This window comes from Pyxicephalus adspersus, chromosome 2, assembly GCF_032062135.1.
Source record: "Pyxicephalus adspersus chromosome 2, UCB_Pads_2.0, whole genome shotgun sequence".
In the NCBI taxonomy this organism is placed as follows: domain Eukaryota; kingdom Metazoa; phylum Chordata; class Amphibia; order Anura; family Pyxicephalidae; genus Pyxicephalus; species Pyxicephalus adspersus.
In genome coordinates this window covers 118,827,775-118,852,593 of record NC_092859.1, presented here as the reverse complement: position 1 = coordinate 118,852,593, position 24,819 = coordinate 118,827,775, and the positions used below count along the sequence as shown (strand labels likewise).

The window sequence follows — 24,819 nt, the reverse complement described above, 5'->3', positions numbered from 1 at the left end:
TATTATTATTAATAATAATAATAATAATAATAATAATATTATTAAACAGGCTTTATACAGTGCCAACATATTACACAGCACTGAACATTAAATAGGGGTTGCAAAAAATCTAGGAGGTTAGGGAAGTAACACACAATAAGAGGGGAGATATGTAGTGGAGGAAAGTAGTGACGGTTTTAAAAGACAGAAGAAGATGGGTAGGCAAGTTTGAAAAAAATGGGGTTTAAGTGCTCTTTTAAATGAGCAGAATGTAGGAGAAAGCCGAATAGGATGAGGTAGACCATTCCAGAGAGTCGGGGCAGCTCTAGAAAAGTCTTGGAGCCGTGCGTGTGATGAGGTTATTTTTCAGGTAAACCCTCTCCAAAGGTTTTCTGCCTCTCCTCTGAGACCTACATCATTTTCTAGGAAGTCTTTCCTAAGACCTTCTACCTTTGCTATAAGACCTAATTTTATATTATAGGAAACCCCCTCCAAGGGTCTCCTTCCTTTGCTATGAAATATAACTAGTTTTAGAAAGACTTCTCCAATGGCTTCAGCTTCTTCTATAGAACCTACATATTTTCAGAAGGACCGCTCCAAGGTCTTTTGCCTCTGCTTTGCATCCTGCTAATTGAAATGGTATACAAGCAGCCCAGTCCTATTTGTATTAATTTTGTGTTAATATTAATATTTGTGTTAATTATGCTATCCCATCACAAATAACTGAGAGCTGTCCTGCTTTAAAAGTTGTGTTGTATTCAGGGTGTGCATGCCTTTGGCCCAATCTGTTATTTTGTCTATGACCACAGCAAAGTGTGGATCGGCTCTACAATACTGCTCCTAGGGCGTGACTTGAATGATTTTTGTCTAACCTGACATAAAAGAACACTATGGTACTTTTTCACCAGCAAGAGATAAGTGTTACTTCATCTAACACATTGAATTGTGTGAGCACATTATACGGGGCCACAGACATTTTCATTCATTTTACCAGCAGTGCATTACCCACAAACATTGCCTGCAGCTATTTTTACAAAGGATCTGCCAACATGTTCATCTGGCACTGTTTCCAAAGATCACATTTCAGTATGTTTTAAGGGAAAAATAATATTGTAATGAAAGTGGCAATTTATGTTAAGCAGCAAGATTTTGTTGTCTGGTTTTCTTGGAGAGAATGCAGTGTGCACCTGTAAGACACACGCTCACATACCTTACAACGTCTGGAGATAGGTAAGGGGGACAGTTTTTATTTGTATGTAGGCAAAGCACATTCCCCTGCTCGGACCCTATTTGTGATATGCAAAAAATGATTAAAGAAAATAACAAAGGGCTTATTTTTAAAATTAGGTTTCCTATATAATGGCTTTTTAAAATAGCAAATGAAATAACATAGAGGCTGGATGCAATTTTTAGTGAATACTTGCAGTTTTTAATAGTTAAATATTACATATTTATAGAGTTATATATGGAATATCCATCCAAAAAGAGCGACGATTGAGGAGGAAAGAGAGAAAGAGGGACTTGCTTAGAACACTGCTTATGGTTGCATCGGCCTGTTGCCAAGTGTATATCTCCGCAGGTACGTCCCGCAGGAACAAGCAATCAGTGGATTTCTATCTTTCAATATATTTTATTAGTCATAAAATTGTTATATATTCAACAGATGTTGAAGCATCAGAAAAAATGCATTGCAATTTGTTTGCAGAGTTTCTACTATTACTTTACAAAAAGCACAGAATTCTGAAGTGAGAGTTGTGCATGGGTGCGCCAGCTAATGCTCTGCACATTCAGTCTCCGCGCAATCACTCTTGTACCCAATATAACAACTTATTCCCAAGTTTTGCTTGTAGCATAACCCTTATATTTTTTCCCATTCATCCGTGGGAAAGATTGCTATTGTTTTGCACAATTTTTGACAAATGTGTCCAGTTGTGTAAAAGTGCTGATTTGAGTTCTTGCTGACCTGATAGCAAAGGAGTATGCAGCTATCATTATTTGACCAATTATCTAAAAGTACTATGGTCATGTATTTTAAATACTGGTATAGTATTTTCTTATTACCTTGTTTGAAACGGCACTTACTTTTAGCTGTTCAAGTTATACAGCCGCCTCTCCTGTACTGAATATGACAGTAAGATTCTAATCATGCACATTAGAAGCTGCAGTTAGTCAAATAGATCCTGCCTCATTTTCTGACTGGTAGACATCCAGTATCAGCTAGGTTTTTCCACCCCTGCTGTATGTGATCTAGCAGTATCATTTAGTTTTCCAAACATGGAGGTTCAGCAATGTATGTGGGCTTTAATGGGCTGTTTTCACATAGCTATGTATGGCACCCACCAGCTATATCTGGCTGTATTGCATAAAGGAACACAGAGACCTAGTGATGATGTCTCTGGGTCTAAAACAAGGCATATAAAGCATCTATTTATTAATTGTAATACCATGTTGATGAGGGGGAACCAGGGAAGGTGTAATATAGGTTAAACTTCATGTGTAAATTATTCTGTATGTGTAAATGAATGATGGTTTATTGATTGTAGTTTTCACTTTTATTCTCTACAGCTACTTCCCTATTTTTACATTTGTGAAACAAACCTTTTGCAGGAACATCTTAAGAATTAATGAAATGTTATTTATTGATTATTCATTTTAAGCTCATCACAGAGGCAATCCACTGAGCACAGTTATCTTCATCCATTTGAATGTATGTACAAGAGAATATCATTGTGCCAGTGAGGGGGGGTGAACAGAGCTCATCATTGCCTTTATTCTGAGCTAAGCCTTAGTAAATCAGACCGGCAGTGTCTGGTGACAGAAATCTATACAGTTTTACACACTATTGATTTTAAGTGCCCCCAATTTGGAATGAGAAATGTCTCTTAGTGAAAATTGATTCATAGAAGTAATGATTGGACTGTACATTTCTTTTAAAATGAACAGCCTAAATTATTCTTCAAGAGCACCTGTTGCTCACAATCACAGATAACAACCATTATGATCTTAAAAATCAACCTTTATCTGAATATCAATCTTTTTTTAGTATTAGATATAGAGTAAAGGGATTAGAACATCTGTCAGTTTTTATTATTGTTTGTGTCTCTGCTGGTGACATCCACCATCTATTTATTCTATTGACTGTTATCACTGGGACAGAAAATGAAGGAAAATCCAAACTTTTTTGTCACCAAAACAGGACAAAGGGGAAAACTTCAAATTGTTTATTTCCTTTTGTTTCTATAGAACCCTACCCCAATGGGACACACAATGCTGAATAAAAATATGTTTTTTTTACTATACCTTATTTTATCCAAAATTAAAGTGGACCTTAAAACAAATATTTTTTTTGTTCATAAGCACTCTGTAAATATACTAAGTCAAACCCATGGCTGTCCTTTTTGTGTCACTTATTGGGACATAGCATGTGGGATTTAGATTTCACTTGGGGAAAAAGAAGGAAGAAGCTCAGTATGCCTGTGTATCACTGGATCATAGGTAGAACTTGCAGCAGGAGAGTGATTTTATAGCAAATTCTACCTGTCTTGGGTCTGATATGACGCCTTGCGCAGCTGGCTAGTGCCACCAAACATATTTGTGACCACATGGAGACTGATAAAATGAGTTCATCCAAACTATCTAAGCTTTAGTAAACTTGGCAACACAAAACTGTTGGTTCATGTGAAGACAATATAGTTAGGGGCCCCTGTTGGCTTAGTGGACCACGTCAGCTTCCTCTGTCAGTATAGTAGGTACAGCCCTGGCTATGGTCAGTTTGCATTATGTTGTTATCATAACTAAAATGATTTGAAAGTAAAATATATTCTACAGAATCTCTAATTTACTTTATTCTATTTTTCTCTTTATTCTCTAGTTTTATGGATATTGTAATAAAGGAAAATCTTGATTGTTGCACTTAGTGTTATAATAAAAAAAAGTATATGCAAACCCAGTGGCCAGTGAGGTTCTTCTTCAGTTACAGTCTGTTATAGGCTTACAACACCGTATCCCCGTATCCCAAATATGTTCCCGTGTCTTCTGTGTTGTCATCCTGTCTAACAGGCTCCCAATGGAGACAAATGACCATTTCTAACAGATATTCCGCAGGCATGGTTGACTGCTGTCACAATAAGAAAATCTGTCCCGAATAAACAATGCAGCCATCACTGGAATGCTTGCAAATAGGAAGAGAATGTAAAGAGGTTTCAGGAGATCAGAAGCACTGAAATGCAACAGGAGAACAAAAAAGTTAATTGGTTATGATACAGAATTCTTTAGCAAAACAAATGTATATCTGTAAAGGTCTGTACATAGAAATGTATGTGTTATGTAAAAGACCCAGTTTTATACAATAACAAGACTACACAGAAGGGAAGGGTGCTACATTCATGATAATAAAGAACACACCTTGTGTCCTCTTCGAAAGCTTTGACAGATGGTAAAGAAAGCTACATTTCCTTATGCTTTCCTTTAGCGTCTACCCATATGACACGCTCCCCACTGTAATCAGCATGGCAATACCTCTTGACTATGTGGCCTTGAGCCATCACCCAGACACAGCAAGCTTCCAAAGAACATATAAAACATCTCTGATTATTTGCATTTTCAGATGTCCAGTTATGATTTTTAGCTTTATTCTGTTTGGTGTTTATGGGTAACATGGACAGTTTTTATTTAAAAACCATATCAGCATAAAGGCCAATGATGACAAAGTGCACTTTATCACTTCTGAATGCCTTCTGTGCTTCCATATAGATATTTTATTGCCAATCATTTCTTCATTCCACACGGCTGTAAATTTAGATGTGTCTATGCTGTTCCTTCTCCTCCTGTCTACCTGTCCCTCCTCTAACTTCCATTCTTCTTCTTCCCTGTCACAGCCCAGATTATTCAGGTGTGAAGAGAACATTATTCAGACACAGACCCCCTAAGCTGAGGGAACAGACAGATATCAGTTTATTTTCTGCATGAAAGGAGTGCATATAAAACACATAGCCAGGAACAGATCTCAGTGTACTGCAGTATTGCGGTGATGAAACAATTGTATAACATATGCACGCTGCCTTCTCCATGCGGTACATTGATGGATGAATAATCAGAAAATCCTTCTGACTATATGATTGTAGAAACTGTTCACATATTAATGATTCTTCTTAGAGATATTGGTGACTACACTGTATTTTAGTGGAGAAAACAAATGATGTTGTCATCTCTGGGTGTGGTGCATGTAACACTGAGACTAGTCTGGAAGGGGACAAACAAATGCAATATGCCACGTTGGGCTGCTTAGTCATGCTGTGCGGTGTAGCAGCAGGTGCTTGTGTACAATAACAGAGCTGGGCTAAATACGTCTATAAATGATGCCCTACATTGTAATCAGGCTTGTCTGACTTAATGCTGTGTCTTTGTATGGGTGTTGTAAAAAGTCATGCACATACAGGTTTATATTATTTGAAAAGTGCAAAAGTCACCTTTTTAAAAAATATGATCTATTATATCTAATATATATATATTAGCTATATATGCTAATTGCCACTCACATGCAATACAGATACTGTATATCTTTATGTTATCTGATAAATCTTTGATTAAGATGTATATTTATAAGCAATAAGTAAGCATAGCTCCGTGTAGATAATTATGATATAGGTCAAAAGATCTCTGCGCAGATTCATAGAGACACCATGTTTGGATTAAAATATAAGTTTGGAAATGGTTTTCAGAAATCTAAATGCTAAAAAATTCTAGCTTTACCATAGTACTCAGCAAGGTTGAGTTCATATTTTCATTATAGTCATAATCCCGTTGTTGTGTCTTCTATATGTACCGAGGCGTGTTTTATTCTCTCTCGTTCAGGCTTTCTCTCTCTTTCTTTTTCTGTTGCTCTTTCGCATGGACGATTTCATGGCAGCTACATGAAGGGAAACAGTCAAGCTATTTTTAAAATAATCCCCTATATGAAATTCTCTCAGCCCCCGACTAGAGACAATCCAAGGCAATTTGATTTTATTATGAAGGCCTCAGGTGCTGAAACAATGTTGTCTTCATACTTATATATTTATAGGATGTTGGTTAATTGTTAAGTAATTACATTTTACGTCAAGTCTCCTTGTGTTGGAATCTTTCATTTTTTTATTGATGGAATGGATCAGTATGAATTATATGTTTCCAATAGATATAAGATAACATTCTGCTGATTTAGAGACTGATTGGAGGAGCACGATATATATGTTTAAAGGATAATTTGCGTGCTTGTAGTGAGGACAGCTCATTGTAACCCATTGGAAGTCACTGTAGTGGTGAATTAAAAAAAAACGAAATTGAGAGCTCCAATTGTGGTAAATAGGTTCAGTTAATTTTTATTTGGCAAGGAGCCACAGGAGTAGCCGGCATGTTCCGGCAGGCTTGTAGTAGGAGAATATATGGCTAGATAGCACACTGGACCATGTTGAAATGGTTATAATGAATCTAATAACATTTACAGGAGGGTACTATGCTTTACACTATTGAGTATCCCTAAATTTAAATTACCATAGGTTTGACTTTGCCACATATTGGGCATTGCTTTACTTCTGGTAACATGGTACTGGTAAAGAGATAGTAATTCTAGTTTATGAATTAAGGCATTGTTCATTGTACTTGTAATATGACATTGTAATGGTGTCAGAATATTCTGGACCTGGCGAAATGGTGTCCCATTTTACCTAAAATTGTCCCAGTTTATAACTGAAAAATGAAATTGACTTTTTTGGGTATCCCTAGCCTTTCCCAATTTTCCATATTTTAAAAAGAAGGCTTGTATTTAAACTGGAGCACAAGAAGCAGCATATTCAGAGATTGTTTAGAAGTAGTTATAATACATCCTGCAGACAGAGCTGCAGTTACAGTGCACAGATGCAAGAAATGTATGTTCATGATGTAATGGTCGCTTGCAATGATCAGACTTTAAGACGATGCTTCACATGCCTGGTGGTAAATAAATGTGCAACCAAATAAGACTTTTAAATACCCTGGAGTTCACATCCTTTATACTATAAGATAAAAAAAAAACTTTAAAGTTCATCTGTGAGGCTCAGCACATTTTTCCCACTGATGTAGCAAACAAGACTATTTATATGTATAATATGTATGGTCACCCTTACTGCCAGTTAATCTGTTTTTCTATTACCGTATGTATGTGTAGGCATTGCAGAAATCTGGCGAAAGGGACGTGATGGAGAAGAAGAAAGAGATCCATTTATGTATATTCATATACACACACAGGCACATGCTCACATGCCAATTTTACTTGTCTCAGGAGTATTCAAAGCTGTCGAGAAATTAAAATCTGGTTACAAAATCAATTATTTATATCATTTCCTGGAAGGAATGATGAATAAGATTGAATTAACCTTTGCAAAACCAGATAATTTAGAACAATATGACTTCATATATAATCTGTACTTTGATTATATATATGAAGCCTGAATGACATTTGTAGAATTAACCTTTAAAATACCAGACAACTGTTTATAATCTATATATTGAATATATAGACATCTATGTAGCATGAATCCCACTCTGTTGCTCTGGAGCTATTTACATTCAATTAGACTGACAGGGATGTGGACCTGAAATGAGAAAGGAGAGGTACATAGCTGGGCTGCAGAGGGAGGGGTACAAACACATGCATAGGGAGGGAGGTGTATAGTGCAGGGACACACTGATGTGTCATTAATGTTTCATTCCATTTGCTGGGGGGGTTCCTGCAGCCTTAGCCCACTCACTATACTTTGGGTGGGGTGTGGGAGTGGACTAATGGTATCAGAACAGTGCACAGTTTATTCATGGGAAGCAGAGAGACCCCAGAAAATCCTACTTTTTTTCCTTCAATTCCTGAAACCTGATGCCAATGAGATCCAAAAATAATTTTAGCATCCCTCTTGCTTTATGAAGTTTTAAACTTTGGATAACCTGTTTGGCTGGACATCTGCCACACATCCCAGAGGCAGATTTAGGAGGTAAGACACTGCTGTCTAGGAATCAGCATTGTGCTTGCTGTGTGTGCTGGAGAGAGGGCATGATGTATTGCAGCTGAATGGAGATGTGTGCTTAATACAGAATATACATTATACAGTGTTATATTCTGCACACTCAATGACCCTTACTAGAAACATGTGCATGGTATGACTTCATGTAGAAACAGGGTGAATGGAGTGTGAATGTGTGTAGGACAGATAGTGATCAGTAATATTTAGAGGGATTAAACTGCTGGGATCGGGTTAGCAGCTGCAGGACTTGATTTTTATCACTGAACTATCCTCTAAGGAGATTTTACTTCCAACAAAAGCAACACGTTGAGGCTTTGACAATGCGATCCTTCAAGTGGCTGAGAATTAATCAGAGAGAATTTATTGCAGCACTGTGGACAGCTCCTGATGAATTCAATGAGCCTTACCTCTTTATTCCTCCCATAGGAGAGTCCGGCTGCTGCTTTATGGCTGGGAACATACAGGGTGGAGGATTGTAGGATACTATGGAAATAACTTTAAAGTTTTCTCACTCTACCTATATGGCTGTCATTTCTGCTTTTTAATGGTTAGTTAATTTTATATATAATGTTACAATCTTTTGGTGATGGTCAGTTTGATCATTCTGACTATTCTTACTGTCCTTCCAAGCATGCTTCTAGTCATCTATTCATTTGGATCTATCTCTCCTTCCAACCATCCTTCCAATAATCTATTCTTTCAAGTCTATCTTTCTGTCCTTCCAACCATTTATTCATTCATATTCTTCATCTATCTATCTATCTATCTATCTATCTATCTATCTATCTATCTATCTATCCTCCCATGCTTCCATTAATTTATCCTTTCAACCATCTGTTCATTCTGATTTATCTATCTATATATCTATCCTTTCAACCATTCTTCCAACTATTTTTCCAGATCTATCTATCTATCTATCTATCTATCTATCTATCTATCTATCTATGTATCTTTCTATCTATCTATCTATCTATCTATCTATCTATCTATCTATCTATCTATCTATCCATTCTTCCAGTCATACTTTTAATTGTCTATTCATTCTGATCTATCTATCCTTCCAATCATTTGTTCTTTCAGGTCTGTCTATGTGTCTATCTGTCCTTCCAATTATCTATCTTTATATCTACCAATCCACCCATCCTTCCAAACACCTTTTTTGCCAGATTAATCCATATTACCAACCATACTTTTACTCAACTATTCCTTCTCGTCTTCTTGATCTATCCTTCCAATCATTTGTTCTTTCAGGTCTGTGTATGTGTCTCTATTTATCGATTTATCCTTCCAACCATCCTTCCAAATATCTACTTTTCCAGATCTATCCATCCTCCCAATCATACTTTTAACCATCTATTTTTTCTGATCTATCTATCCTTCCAATCATCTGTTCTTTCAGGTCTATCAATGTGTCTATCTGTCCTTCCAATCATCTGTTTTTTTTCTGATTTATCTATCTGTATATCTACCAATCCAACCTTCCTTCCAAACATCTTGATTTCCTGATCTATCTCTTTTACCATGTGTATCTGTATTTGTCCTTCCAATTTATCTATCTATCTATCTATCTATCTATCTATCTATCTATCTATCTATTTCTCTCTCTCTCTCTCTCTCTATCCATCTATCTATCTGTCTTTCTTTTTTTCATTCCAATCATCTTTTCAAACATCTGTTTATTCTGATCCATCTTTCAATCCACCCTTTCACCCATACCTCCAATCATCTGTTCTTTCAGATCTATCTATCTATCTATCTATCTATCTATCTATCTATCTATCTATATCTATCTATCTTCTGTAGGTTTATAATGTGATCTTGGGTCTTTACATATTCCAAATCTATCTTTCTATCTGTCCTCATTCATCTAAAAGGTGACCTTTTATACAAATATCTACACAATTATCCCCCTTTTAGTTTCTGAGCCCCCTCCTGATCCCCCTCTGCTCCTCTATTCTCCCTGTGTATGTTTAATGCATGTGTAATGCTCTAGCATGTCTACATTAGTCTCTGTGCCCTCCCAGCATGGGACCCACTGGGCCATTCATTCAGGGACAGACTAAATGTGTCCCCTAACCAGCTTTCTTTGTGGCTGCAGCATTTAAGGTTAATTTAGCAAATGACTGGGACAGGACATAGAAGGCATGAATGATGGAAAGATTTAGGAAAGAGAAAATGGATTAGCAAAATAGCAGATTTCCAGGCTACAATATCATGTTTTAAAGGGTTCTCACTTATATTTTACTTAAATGGACACTGGTTTAGTTTGTCTAGAAGGGAGTTGTCATTGAGGTGACATTTACTACAGGCAGAAAGCTCAGGGCAAATTGTAGGATAGGAGAAATGTGGATATTATATCAACAGGAGGGGACAGGAAAAAGTAAAAATTGGAGGTATTAATAGCTTTATCATGAAGACAAACAAGAGCAAGACAGTTGGCACAGAATAAGTTTAAGGTAGCAATATTGGTGAATGATACATATTTAGTAAAAATGGGTAACAGAGGAGAAGGTGAATAGTAAAGAGTGGAGATGGCGGAACCTTAATGCAAGGAAATGGGGAAATGAAAAATATTACAATGCATTAAAAAGCAACAAAATGATTTATAATTATGGCCAGAGATGAGGCCGGACATGAAGGGGCTTTAGGTTAAGGAAATAGAAAGTTGGGAATGTCAGTGATTTGCTGAAATGCTATTCTATAGCTTGTGTCAAGGTCAAAGAGGACAATGTGTGAACGTTGAAAATATATAATAAAAATTTACATGCTGCACTTGTTAGAATAGTGGGTATATATTTTATAGATAATATATTCTGTCAATGCATTAAATAAGTGGTACAAAATCAATTTTTCAATGCTTGTATAATGCATAATATGTATATTTATAATTCATTCTTTGTGTGTGCATGTACAGGATGTACACAGTATATATGTGTGTGGATATATATATTTATATATATATAGTTGTTTTAATATATTTTATATATGTTATATATGTTTATAATACATTTTTTAAAGTCTAAAGTGATGTCACTATACAAATAAATCTTACATTTTATATGAACTGGTTGGAATTTTTTTTTTTTGCAAATATTTCTGCAGATAATCCTTTATATTGCACATTCTATTTTTAGTTACTGAGATATTATATATTAATAATAACTTAATACTATATTTCAGACATATTTAGGTAGAATAAAAGGTAACCATGTTTTAGGCTCTTATTATTTAATTTTGCCAAAAATACTGAATTTGATGTAATTTAAAGTACAAAACAGAAAAACAAAATAAAAAATTACATACATAATGAATGATTAAAAAATGTAAAAAGGTGTTTAAAAAATCATTACTTTCCTAAAAAAAAAAAAAATCCTAAAAAAGTATTTTTCCCCATACTAAAAACAAAAACATAATGCCCTGTCAAAAAGAGTTTTAAAATAAAAAATTACAAAATTGTATTGAGAAATCTGGACCTGGCACAAATTTTTGAAATTTCCCTATAAACAAAGCAAAGCAGAACAACAATAGCAATTGACTGTACATTGTAATTTCTTAGTACTAATTATCATTTATTGTAATAGAATTATATTCTCAGATGTAACATCCACATAGGAGATTTTTCCTTGCTCTAGTGTGATCCAAAATCTAATTTTTTTCTTGTAATCTGGGAGCAGATGTTTGTAATATTTAATTTTAATTTTTACAAAACATTGGTTCTAGCATTGATCTTCAAACATTTGCCTTCTTGGGAGTGAACAGTTGAGCATACAACATTTTATAGCTACATATAGCTTTCAATACGTCTTGCACATATGAAAAAATGGCGCTTGTTTTTTTTTTTTTTTATCATTGTGTTGCTACTTTGCTTTGTCTCACATGTAGTGCATTGAACACATTTTAAACAATTTCCTTTTGTGTGTGTGTGCATATATATATATATATATATATATATATATATATGTTTTTTTTATAGTATTTGATAGATAAATAGTACATACACACACAACATATATATATATATATGTTGAATTTAATTTTTTTAGCTGAATTTTTTTTAGAACTTTTGCATCTTTACCCTGATTGTGCAATTCTTCCTAAAAGAGAAGCCTATTGCTTATATATCAAGAATATATTTGTTGCAAACATAAAAGAGAAGTAGCAGTGCATGTCTGAGTTGAAGGTGAGATGCTCTGCATGTGCTTCCATAAAGATGAACGGTGATTACACGGCTGATAAGCTGCAGACAGCCAGCCTGGACAAGATAATAGAGACACTTCTCTCTGTGACAGAGCCTTGCAATGTGCCCTGTTCTCTGTAGCATAGCAGGATTAGCAGTACATGTAGGAGGGGGGCAGAAGCTATTGTTCTCATGAATGCACACATTCCACAGGCACCTGTTGTCCTGAACTGTCCTCTACAGTGCAGAAGATGCCAGGAGGGAAATGCAAAAAAAAGAAGGGCATCAGAAATCTATTGATTTTTTATATGTCTCTCTGATCTTTGGCAGATAGTCATAGTTGGGCCAAACAAGGAATTATTTGCACCCGTAGCCTGAGTTTACTAGAAGCATCCCAGGAGATTTGTTTTTTAGTTCCATTTATCTTGGCTGGGCATTTGAAGTAAACACAGCCTTACGTGGAACATTGTTCCTTTAGGGTTCCTTCACACTTCTATTCTTCCCTGAGGCAAACCGCAATCTCACCACAGGGAATCCACAACTCCAATATTCATCTATGCCACATTACAGCATAAAAAAGTACTAAAGTTTTTAGAAAATCTTTATTTCTCTATTTTTAAATATTTCTAGAATGGGTAAAATTTTGCTAAAAAAATACTCTGAATATGTATTTGGCATTTAAAAAATGAAAATAGTTGCATATTTCTTTCCTTAGCAACATGATCATGAGAAAAATATAAAACCGGCATTATTAAGAACAAATAAAGAAACACATAAAAATACATGCCAGATGTTAGTAGACCGTCAAGGCAACGTACACTAAGTGAAAAATATATAACTTGCATTTGTTGACGTAGTACAAAGTTGGTTTCATGGAATAGTGGCTAAACCTGCTTTTTTGATCTTTTTCCGAAATTCTGCCTGCTCGCAACATTCAACATGTTTATATAGTGCTGACAGTTTTTCTAAATTACTTTAGAGAGAACAGAGAAACATTCCCATCTGCCCCCAGCACAGCTTATATCAATGTCCCTAACAGTCATACACATGTGCACAGAGTAGGTTCAATGAAAGCTAATTAGCATACCAGTATAATTTTTGGATTGAGGGAGAACATACAAAGGAATGCAGGAAGTTCCCTTGGAGAAATCAAATTAGTGCTGCCAATTAATATAGCTATCATGCTGCACACATTATTCCTGCAGCATCCAGGGATAGCACAGTGCATCTAATAAATCAGGTATCTTCTTCATTAAAAGTAGTGACAGTGGATATTGGCTTCTTACTATCTAATTGTAGAAATGACAATAACAATATTTTTATAGCATTTTTCTTCCAAAGTATATTTTTTTCATTGTAAACCCACACAAGCATGAGGAGAACATACTGAGTCAATATTGGGTCCTGGCCATGGTTAAAACCTGCAACCCTAGCAGTGCAAGACAAAAGTGCAAACTGTTTAGTGATGGACATAATCTGATTGTCCAGTTTGGTTACTTAGGGACTACAGTGTCATTCCCGATCGATCATCAGTCTGCCATGGCAGGTTGATGAATAATGTTGGGAGACCTCTGTACACGTCAGATTTTCTGACTTGTGAACATAACTTTAGTAGTTTTGTTTAGGTTGGGGACCATCACTTTCACGATCCTTTCCAACGACAAAAGACTGCATGATGCATGAATAAGCGCTGTACATACAGGAGGAGGGAAGGAGAGGGAAGGGGGAGATCGACGGAGCAGCACCCTGTCCAATATCAGCCCTGAGGCGATTGTCGGACGAGAATCATCTGACGTGTGTACGTAGCCTACGTCTCTCATTATTCATGTCCTCCATAGTGTTCAGCTCTAGATTGCATAATTCATGTATAGAAAGCAGATAAGAAGAACCTTCCATTGTTTACAAGTGTCCAGGGGAAACCCAGACGAGGAGAACATACAAACACAATGCATATTGTGTCCTGGCTAAGCTTTGATCCTGGGACCTTAGTGCTGCAAGGCGAGCCATTAGGCAGTACATATATAGTATATATATTTACAGAGCAGATATAGTATATTAAGTAAACATATGAGATCTTTGGCCAAACACAATGGTGGAAACCAGAAGAAATCTGGTTCTCCTGGAAGAAATGGCGAATGTAAGCCCCACTTTGCCCCATATATGTGCTATATATTGTGCAATGGAAACATTTTGAATTTGCTAATAGGGTTCCATAGCGAGGTATGTCAACAATGGTTTGATGAAATATCGCACATCTTTTCCAATGTCAAGGGTGGGCCCAAAACATGAGAGTGGAGCAATGCAGAGACATACCTTTCAGTACTGGGATTTTAACGTATACTCTATGATTTTATTAACAATTAAATCAGTTGTATCATACAGCAGTGTATGGACACCTTTAAACGATTTCCCTTCCTAATTTTGTTCTTTTATCTGTAGCAAGAAACAATTTTGATCTGTTTCTGTAACATTTTCACCAAGCTTTGAATTTTTAAATCATAACTACTCCCTCCCAAGCCCCCAGAACCACATTTCCTAGGAGCCCATCAGAAAATGTGTATGTATGAGGGAGACGTACTAACTATGCCTGATTTAAATTGCCCCTACACCTGTAGACAAAAGGTGGCAGGAAGACATAAGGTCTTGCTCCTGTCTTGTACATAAACATGCATGCAATTTATATTTGTTTGCAATTATATTTGTTTTGTTTGAAATACAGAGCTGTAGAGTTAATTTCTCTATAAAGATTTGTAAAGTATTGCCTGAAGATTTTAGCCTTGCCTTTAGCCTATTTTCCTGATTGTGTCTGTTAAGCTTTTACTCACAATGGACTTCTTGATTGACTATTTATTCCTGACAAAATTGCACATACATTACAAAAGACTTGTAATATCTATGCACATCTTAAGTCATTAAAGCTATCCAAACTTCACCTTCGTGTTGTGCATGTACGGACTAGATCTTGCTTTTGTGACTAAACAAATAGATTAGCAGCTATAACCTGTGACTTCATTGTACAGTTATGTACATCTTACTTATGTAATTGTATAAACAAATTAGTGGCTTTAGGTTTGGCATCATTTGTAGGGTAACGTGTTCACAAAGAATTGCAATTCATCACATGGAAACCAAAAAATGGTAGCATGTGGAGCTAGTGTGGTGCAAAATGTTGCTTGGTATATACGTTGAATGTTCTTACTGCATGTAATATGAACACGGTAAATCTAATTTTATTAAAAATTCTTTTGATGAAATATAATCAGCCCCTAGGGACTGAAAAACATGCAAATATCATCCACAGAAAAAAGAACACCACATAATTCCTTCTATTTTAAAAGCGGTTGTATTTTAAATACCCCTCTCTTTCTGGATGTTTTGAATTACCATGTTTTATGTGAGCCTAAAAAGAGAAGGCTGATTCCTGAAAATTATCATGAGGAATATATCACAAAATAGCAGTTTTTGTCTATAATGACCATTCAGAATTCTTACTGACACTAAAAGGAACCTGGTTAGTTGTAGTTGTAAACTTTTCTTTTCTTTAGTTTTGTCCAAATTTTAATGAATCACCCTTAATAAGATCCTTTGAGTTTAGTTAAAAAAGCAGACCAGCATGGTATTTATGGTTTGGACAGAAGACTCAATGTAATGCCATCCTTATGTCCTCGCTACTAAAGAATATGAGATACTTATCTTGTGTAGAGAAGAAACCTTCCTATCTGTATATGACTAGTGAGGTCCTTTCTTCTCTGAACTATTCCCAATGGAAATTGAAGCTCTGCAAAAGCATTAGTGTAGAAATCTCTTCTTGATGTCTGCATCAAAGTGCTCATTTTCAGGCTTTCCATCTTTAACTTTAAACAGCAATAAGACACAACCACAAGCTCCTTTCACTGGCCTTGTATGACATTAATGATTTCTTCATGACTGCTCCGATGTTCTTTGCTCATCCCAAGGCTTCATAAATAGCTTCACCTATTCCCTTACCATTTTCCAACCAATGCTAATTTTGGTTTGGTGAAGCTGATTTTCTTAGGGCTTCATACGAGCCCTAAGACCCTGGGCCAGGTTTTTTAAAGCTCTCAGAGGTTGGAGAGGATAAACTTTCATCAGTAAAGCTGGAGTATCCAGCAACTCTGGAATGGATTCTTTCAAAGTAATGTGCTATTTGATAGCTAATGTTTTGAATCATGGACCAGATCCACTCCAGGTTTGCTGGATCACCCAGCTTCACTTATGAAAGTGTATCCTCTGCAGCCTCTGAGAGCTTTAATAAATCAGGCCCAGGGTTTTAGGGCTCGTATGAAGCCAGTTTCATCACAGCTTTAACAAACACTGTTGGCTTAGCAATTTCCTATTAGATAAAAATGCTGACTATTTTACTCAGCTGACATGCTTTTCATTTTTGGTATTCAACTTCTGTTATCAAGGTGGCTTCCTTCTTTAGGACAAGAAATTCACTAGGAAGCAGTATTAGGCAGCACTTACGTTTTTCTAGAGGTATGGGACAAAAATCCATTTGTGCAGCCCATTCTGGAATAGCATTTGTTTCTGTGGATAAGTCTCACGGGTGCTTGTGACACCAAACGTTGCAAGCTTGATGCAAAAACAGTATATTTGACCTTTCCATCCTGTTGATCTATGATTAAAAAAACATTGCTCTGCAAGGTAACATTTTTTTAGTAATTTAAATCAAAACTGAACTTACTGAACTGTTTCAGGTAGAGTTATGACTTGACTGCCCAGTTTAAGCCAAGAAAAAAAACAAAATTAGCTCCTTTACTTACGTCAATGTCAAATCCAAATTGTTTCAAATTTTTTAGTCCTTGTCTGTTTCATTTAACTTCTGTTTGTAAATCCTGTTTATGTTTTTGCAGTTTTGTAATTTCTGGAGATTATTGATAAATGTGGCTCCAAGGAATATGGCACCCATGCTAAACTGCTGTGTATGGGCATACATCTCAGTTTACTGTATACATAACAGATATTGGCAGAAATATTTTCCCATAATTTATTTTCACATTTTGTTTTTATCATTCTAGGTGGAATATGGATTTTCTTCTCTTCCTGTATGCTGCTGTAACACTCCTGGGGACAGCACACAGCTGCCCTGAACCATGTTCTTGTGTGGATAAATACAATCAACAGTTTGCTGACTGCACCTACAAGAAGCTACAAAAGGTCCCAACAGGGTTTCCTTCCAATGTTACAACACTTAGTCTTTCAGCCAACAAAATTGGTTCTTTAAAGAAGTCTAACTTTGTGGGGGTGCCTCAGGTCACATCATTGTGGCTAGCGCACAATGACATTAGTACTGTGGAAAAGGGCACTTTGGCCACTTTGGTGCATCTTAAAAATCTGGATATTAGTCACAACCAACTTGTGGATTTCCCCTGGGAAGACTTGGCCAGCCTGCCTGCTCTACAGCTACTGAAAATGAACAACAATCGAATGGTCAATCTGCCAGTGGATGCTTTTGACAACTTAAAAGATCTTAGGTCACTTAGAATCAATAACAATCAGTTTTCCGTCATTCGTGAGGGAACATTTAAACCCTTGGTTTCCCTGCTGCATATCCAGATTTACAACAACCCCTTCCATTGTACTTGTTCACTTATGTGGCTTAAAAAATGGACTGAAGAAGCTCAAGTTACTGTGGCGGAGAAGGACTTAATTGTGTGTGCTTCACCAGAAGATCTCCAAGGGAAGACACTTTCTAAAATTCCAGATTTACCATGTGTAGCTCCTTCTGTGCAACTAAGCTATCACCCTAACCTAGACAACACTGAACTTTATGATGGATTCACTCTTGCGCTTCACTGCTTGGTCACTGGCATCCCCAAACCAGTCATCCAATGGAAAGTTCGTAATGCTACTCAAGAAGTTGAGATAAACTTGCCCACTGACACATCAAAAGCTGAAATATCTGGACACTTTGTGGTTCATCAGAATGGAACTCTGGTTATCCCCCACCTTAGCAAAAAGTTGGAAGGGGTTTATACCTGTTTGGCCACTAATGAGATGGGAAGTAGTCAGAGTTCTGTAAATGTCTCTGTGGCAGGTAGTCAAAAATATCCAACTAAGGTTGAGGATCCCGCAGCAGGAAAAATTCCAATGGATGGAAAGAAAACAGTGTCTAAAGATGTAGGGAACAATGTCCTCAATCCAGATAAAGATGAAGAAAAAATCAAGGTTGTGGTTCCAACAGAGCAAACAAGTGACAATGAGAACAGTATTGGGAATACCATGGAGCATCCACATTCAGATCAGAAGAAATGTGGACCAAATATAGGAGGCTTGCATGTTTCAAACCATGCATTCAATGAAAGCACTAACCTAAAACCTCATGTCTTTGACCTGGGAGTCATTGCTTTAGATGTATCTGAGAAAGAAGCTAAAGTTCAGATTACTCCTTATCATACACTTTCAGGAAAAAAACAGCTTAAGATGCTGTACCTGTGCCAAGAAAGTTCCAAAGGTTTTTCATTGGTTCAGTGGTCAGAGATTGAAGATCGAGTCAACTCCTACTGGTTTCAAGACCTAACTCCTGGCACTAACTACTCTGTATGCTTAACATATAAAGGAGAAGACTGTCAAGTGCAAGTGGTTTTCACCACCAAGAAGGAAGTGCCATCTTTAATCATCATTATTGTGGTAAGCATTTTCCTTCTTGGATTGGCCACTATACCTCTTTTGGGAGCCACTTGCTGCCATTTATTATCAAAATATCATGGCAAAAATTACAAATTAATCATGAAAGCGCACAAACCAGATCCAGAAGAGAAGCACATGGCTGCTGACTTTGACCCCAGAGCTTCTTTTGTGGGGTCAGAAAAGAACTCTGATCCTAGCGAAGCTGGTGGAGATGAAGGAGATGCAGAAGCAGCCCCAGCAGAAGAAGAGGAAGCAGTTGAGAGGGAGATTCAGGGAAGTGTAATAGAAGAGAGCCTTCCAAACTCACAATCCAAAACAAACCAGGAAGAGTTTGAAGTTGGGTCAGAGTACAGTGATAAGCTTCCTTTGGGTGCTGAAGCAGTTACTATCTCTGAGGAGATTAATGGAAACTACAAACAACCTGCACGCTGACTTTACATCTCTAACTGTCAGCAAATCATTTATCACTTAAGCCCTTTCATTTCTTCATGAAAGAGTCCAAAAATGAAATCCACCATAAAAGCCACAGTTTTAAGAGTAAGAACATAACCTGAACAAATATCCCAGTTCTCTGAGAATTTGTTCAGGATTAAGAACTTACACTAAGAAGATGAGATGCATATATACATATATATAAAACACATCTTAAAACTCCCTAATGGATAAACAACAAAAGTTACTACAGTGACTAGTCTAATATTTGTCCACAGACGTGCAAGGGAAGCAAAATACCAAGTACCCAGTCAACAGAAAATATTTTGATGGTGCCATAACACTGCACATTCGTATGCATGCCATGTATAATGCAGGTCAGTGTGCTTCAAAGTGTTTCGCTAACAAAGTGTATGTGTAGACCACAAAATACAAAAATGTGTACTGTAGGCTAGTCTATGAAAATCTGTAACTGTAACTGTGAGTGCATATTTCGTATTTTATTGAAACATGTAAATGTATATATGAAAGTGTTTCTGCAATGACAATGCACACCATAAATGTAGACCTGCATGCAAAGCATTAGATTGGATATGCAGGACAAAGAAATTGAGTGTTGCTTATGTACAGAATAATTAATCTAAATGTTCTAAGCGTTAGGTATGCAAATACATAACAATCAAACTAGTCTTCAAAACATCATTACGTAAAGTTTTTTTTAAATAATATGCACATTTTTTTGTAAATCAATTCTATATGATCAACAGAACAACCCTTTATGGACCTATATTCTTGCAGTTCAAAATGATGCATTGAATGGCACCCATGTCCCTGTTAATTTATTTCTATTACATTTAGGACTGCATAGAACACTGTATGATCAAATGCTAATCCTCTGTTAACTGTAGACTTCCTGAATCACCATTGTCAACAAAGAAACAAGATATATTCAAATCCCTGGGAGATCTAATTACATTAAAACAACAGGATTATGGAGGAAATTGTGCTGAGAGTGTATCTGCTCTGTGTCTTCTCTGAGTAATACCTGTAAAAGCTCCATCGTGTGTCTCTTGGGACACCATCACCATCCCTCCCTTCATTTCACAGAGTAAGAACCAGTTGGACACAAAGTCAATCCATCACAATGAGATGAGAGCACAATATTTATATGGAGTTTAGTATGTCTCTTTTATTATTCATATACCTATTTGATCATCATGTAACCAATGATTTATGCTTTAGGTGGTAGGGAGAAGAAACCCATATTTTATAATGAGACAACATTGCCAAACAAGCTACATGTCAAATACAGTAAATTTATAACCATATACTGTTTGACAAGCATTTATTAACATCTAAATTTATGACTTGTACACAACAGTTTTATCATGGGGGAGATACATTTTCTGGAGGATAATTACAATTCTAATATGCATATGTGGCTACAAGAAAACTTTACACTATATTAATTATGCTGTTCAATAAATGTCAGTAGACATAACTGTATATACATGACATGTATATAAGACTATATGCACATGCGTCTTAATGCCTTCTATCACAGGCAATCATAAAATAAAATATTTAACAAGTTACGAGGGAGGCAAACGTACAAAGCATTTATAAAGTACCGACACAAGTATAATAGTACTTCACAAGTGTGTTTTACATCTAACATATAGGGCTTTATTTGAAGCTGAACTCCAGGCAGATATCAATAATAAATCATATCATTTTATATTCATTAAATAAATTGACATGAATTTTCAAATGCAGCTAGTGTAAGTACTTATATTTGAGTCTCTTGTTATTCCCTGTATAGCACCAGGATGGGAAGGAGCAGTATTAGGAGCCAGTTAGGTTCTTCTGCATTCACGTGTTATAAGAAACAGACTAATGCAGGCTGACCAAGTTGTATTGTCTAATTTCAGAAAAGGAAAGTCAGGTCAGCAATGTGGCTGTGCTGCCTAGCAGAGTTGTGTAAATCTCAGAACTGGCTATATATACAGATATACAGAGGTAATATATTGCTTTTAATATTCATTACGGCTCTGCATGAAGCTATATGCCTGGAGTTCAGCTTCAATAGCATGGTGCTAAGAACAGTCATGAAAAGTGATCCATAGATAATAATCAAAGGTGAGCTTTAATGTTGGCCCCAACTGCCCACCATGGTCCTTCTCATTCCATAATTATGACCTCCTATTTCAGATCATGCACCATCCTCCTCCTCTTGCTGCCATATCCCACAGCTCTGGTGGCTCCAATGACTGTGGACACCATACCCATTGTAGTTCACAGCTGATGGGGAGTCTGACATCTGAATTGACATACAATTGTCCTTTAAATGGCTAAAATCACGTTGGATTGAGTTATAACTTCTCTCTGCACTGTATTAATAGGCAAGCCCCATTATGTCCCAGCTTGTTGGTAAAAGTACGTACACATGATCACATAACTGTTACCGATTATTACCATAATGTTAGCCTAAATTCTACTACAGGGCTCCTGCAAGGCAATCACTATCTCTGTTAACTGTTTTTTAAACTAAAGTTGAATTGTTGATTTTTTTACTCTCTCTTAATATATAAGATTGATTTTGTTAGACTTTTCTGGTTACTTAGGTTCTTATCTGGGGTGCCAATTTCTGCCTAAGGGCACTGGCAAAGTAAACTTGTCTGTTTGGGCATGTGCATATTTACAGTATAAATATACAGCTGCATGAAATATATATTTATACTGTGCATACTGGTGCACTTATTGTCAAACTTTCTCTGTGCCTGAAACATGTTTATTGTTAAGAATTTCTAAAACATTTACCTTTGTATCATTCTTCTTTTGTGATTTTTTTACTAATGTATGTGTTTTTTTATATGTTCTTTTATAGTGGTGATTTGTTTGTATATTAGGGGAATAATATATATTAAGTTGCAGAGACATTTTTTTAAATATTACCTACTATAATGTGACATTTTGATTCAATAGATTACTGTAATAGAAATCTTTTGTAATGGATTATTGATGCAATTGACAGTAAAATCAATTAAAAAAATTCAAGCACCCATTCATAAATATTGAAAATTAAGCAATCAGTTCATGTTTTAAAATCAGTGAGCAGGTGAACATCACTCAGTTCTGTTTGAAATTGCATTTGCACAAGATACCACATATATGCAATGGGAAAACTAAAGCTACATAAGGTGTAGTTGCAAGCACATGTCATTTATTGAAAAATCCTTTAATTTATCAAGATGGTTTCTGTACAATGAAATTCTAGTTACTCATATGATCATTAGTACCTGCTAGTGGTATAATTTACGGGGAAGACAGGAAATCCTCAACGGTTGGTTGCACTGTATGTGATCCCTAGAACAAGGCTAATTTGTGGCTATCATCATTTCTAACGGAATTCAGAGCTTTTGCTGATACATACATTCTACTAAAAAAACTGCCTATCCCCGTATTCTAGAGCGCTCCTGTGCTCAGCACCAGTCTTTTATATTCAACAGGATGCAATTTGCACAAAGTTAATTAAAAAAGCACACATTCAGGTAATGAAAAAAATACCCTAATAGGGAAATTATTTATTCCAGACCAATGCATCAGCTTTTTACCTTAGAAAGGGTCATACCGTGTTTTTTTAAAATATATTTAAACATTTAAAATTGCTGTTTTAGAAACAACCCCTATTTAACATAAAACATTGCTTCTCCAAGCTCTTTCCAGTGCAGCGCATAGCGCTGCTTTTTTAAATGGGTGGCAGATCTAACTGTTTGACCACAGTCAACTGCTCTGAAGAACTTTTAATGTACTTTATATACATTTATATCACCGGTCTATTCAAATGTCAGACATACCTGCAATGTGTGGTAATTGGTATATACGGAGGAAGAGCAGGTCCTCCCACGTGCCTGCCCTTCACATAGTGATAAGATGCTATATACAATTTTTACAATCCCTTTCTTTATAAAATGAAAAAAAACTTGTTTTGATACGTCTATATCTGGATTTACTTCATTAGACAAATAATGATGTCACACAGGGTAGGGGTTGTGATTGCAGACCACTTTTAAACTTCCAGTGCCTGGCAGTTATGCCTAAACACTGGTTTCACCACTTTTATAGGTCATTAAATTAGTACAAGTAATAAATGTGGTTACAATGGTGAAAATTCCTTATATGTGCACTTTTTATGAATAAGAAACACAAAGTACTGAAGGTAAAACATTATTATGACAACCAGGTGACTAGAAAAATCTAAAGGAGCAGACAGCGATGGGATCATCCATGGTTGTAATGAAACAAGGTTTCCTTTAGGATTGATGCAAGATTCATTCAAATCATTCATCTCTATTTAATCAATGGGCAATCTATTTCAATCATTAGTATATATTATTTCCCAGATAAATATGTGTTATAATAAGTAAATTGTTTCTCATAGTAAAATGTTGGTTAAGAAAACAGAGGCAGTGAATCATGACATGTGCAAATTCAATAAATATTGTAATTACAGGAAGAGTGAATGTGTATGTTATTTGTACACCTACATCTACATTTATATCAGCCATCTTGAGGTGAGAACTTTTTTTAATCAATTCTTTCCTCTCACAAATTCATTGCTATAGAAGGTATTATATCTTTTAAAGCAAGTTTTTTAAAAAGGCCACCATACTCAAATTCACATTTTTTAGAAGACGATGTGATTTTAAATCTGCATTATGCAAAATATGCTGTGTTTAAACGTCCGAACTTTGCTGCTCCAACAGCTAACCCCCTAAAGTTATGACTATCTTTATGTAAGCTGTAGACCAACCTATGTACCACTGAAGCCTCTCTTATACTTACTAGAGCAAGTTACTCCGCACAGCTGTGTGTCAATACTGCTAAATATTACACTTGTTAGGTTTGCTAAATGTAAATGGGAGAGATGATATGAAGGTCAAGTTTAAGTGAACTCCAGTTAATTTTTGTTTTTATTTTTCAATTCTGTGTTAAAATAATAAAACAAAAATTGTAGTTATCTTCTCTATGCTTGGCCGGGGCCCCAGCTTCCTCCTGGGTCCTGTCATGTCATCCTTCACTTTTCCAGTAACTCCAACCTGTCATTTTACATCCCCCCGGGAGCACATTATCACATAAGCTGAGCTTACAGTACCCCAGGTCACATATCATTACATGCCCAAAAAAATGCCCACCCAGATGAAGCTGCCATGCTGTCATTAGACCAACTACGACTAAAAAAAAACAGGTATGTATATTTATTTTATAAGAATAATTATTGTTTCATAATCATTTCCAGTGAGAGAAGAAAAAATTTAAATTTACTGTCTTTTGTACAATTTTAGCAGTTCTTTAACCTGCCCAGTGGTAACCCCGAGTGTGACTTGGGGTAAAAAAAAAGTGCTGAAAGCGGTTTAGCGGCAGCTAAACCAATGTAAAACAAGAGCTTTCCTGATCCACTGGCGTCCTTCTCCGCGATCCCCGTCTTCTTGCTTCCTCCAGTCGGTGTCCTCTGCATCTGATGAGTCACCGGGGAGTTCCCGGTGATGT

General features: G+C 36.1%; 1 protein-coding gene across 3 annotated transcripts; it reads left to right on the top strand.

The window, feature by feature from the left end:
* The first annotated feature begins 1,431 nt into the window (after positions 1-1,431).
* Positions 1,432-23,785, top strand: LOC140324335 (immunoglobulin superfamily containing leucine-rich repeat protein 2-like). 3 transcript variants are annotated; one of them, XM_072402144.1, is made up of 2 exons: positions 1,432-1,558; positions 17,226-23,785. In XM_072402144.1, the coding sequence occupies exon 2, from the start codon at positions 17,233-17,235 to the stop codon at positions 19,267-19,269; it is 2,037 nt and encodes a 678-aa protein (XP_072258245.1). In that variant the 5' UTR covers positions 1,432-1,558; positions 17,226-17,232; the 3' UTR covers positions 19,270-23,785. The 3 variants fall into 3 exon arrangements, with proteins under 3 accessions (XP_072258245.1, XP_072258243.1, XP_072258244.1); XM_072402142.1 differs by lacking the exon at positions 1,432-1,558 and adding an exon at positions 7,766-7,976; XM_072402143.1 differs by lacking the exon at positions 1,432-1,558 and adding an exon at positions 8,297-8,553.
* Positions 23,786-24,819: the final 1,034 nt, after the last annotated feature.

Coding starts and splice junctions, on each gene's coding strand:
- LOC140324335 (XM_072402144.1), top strand. CDS start 17,233: ATGGATTTTCTTCTCTTCCTGTATGCTGCTGTAACACTCCTGGGGACA.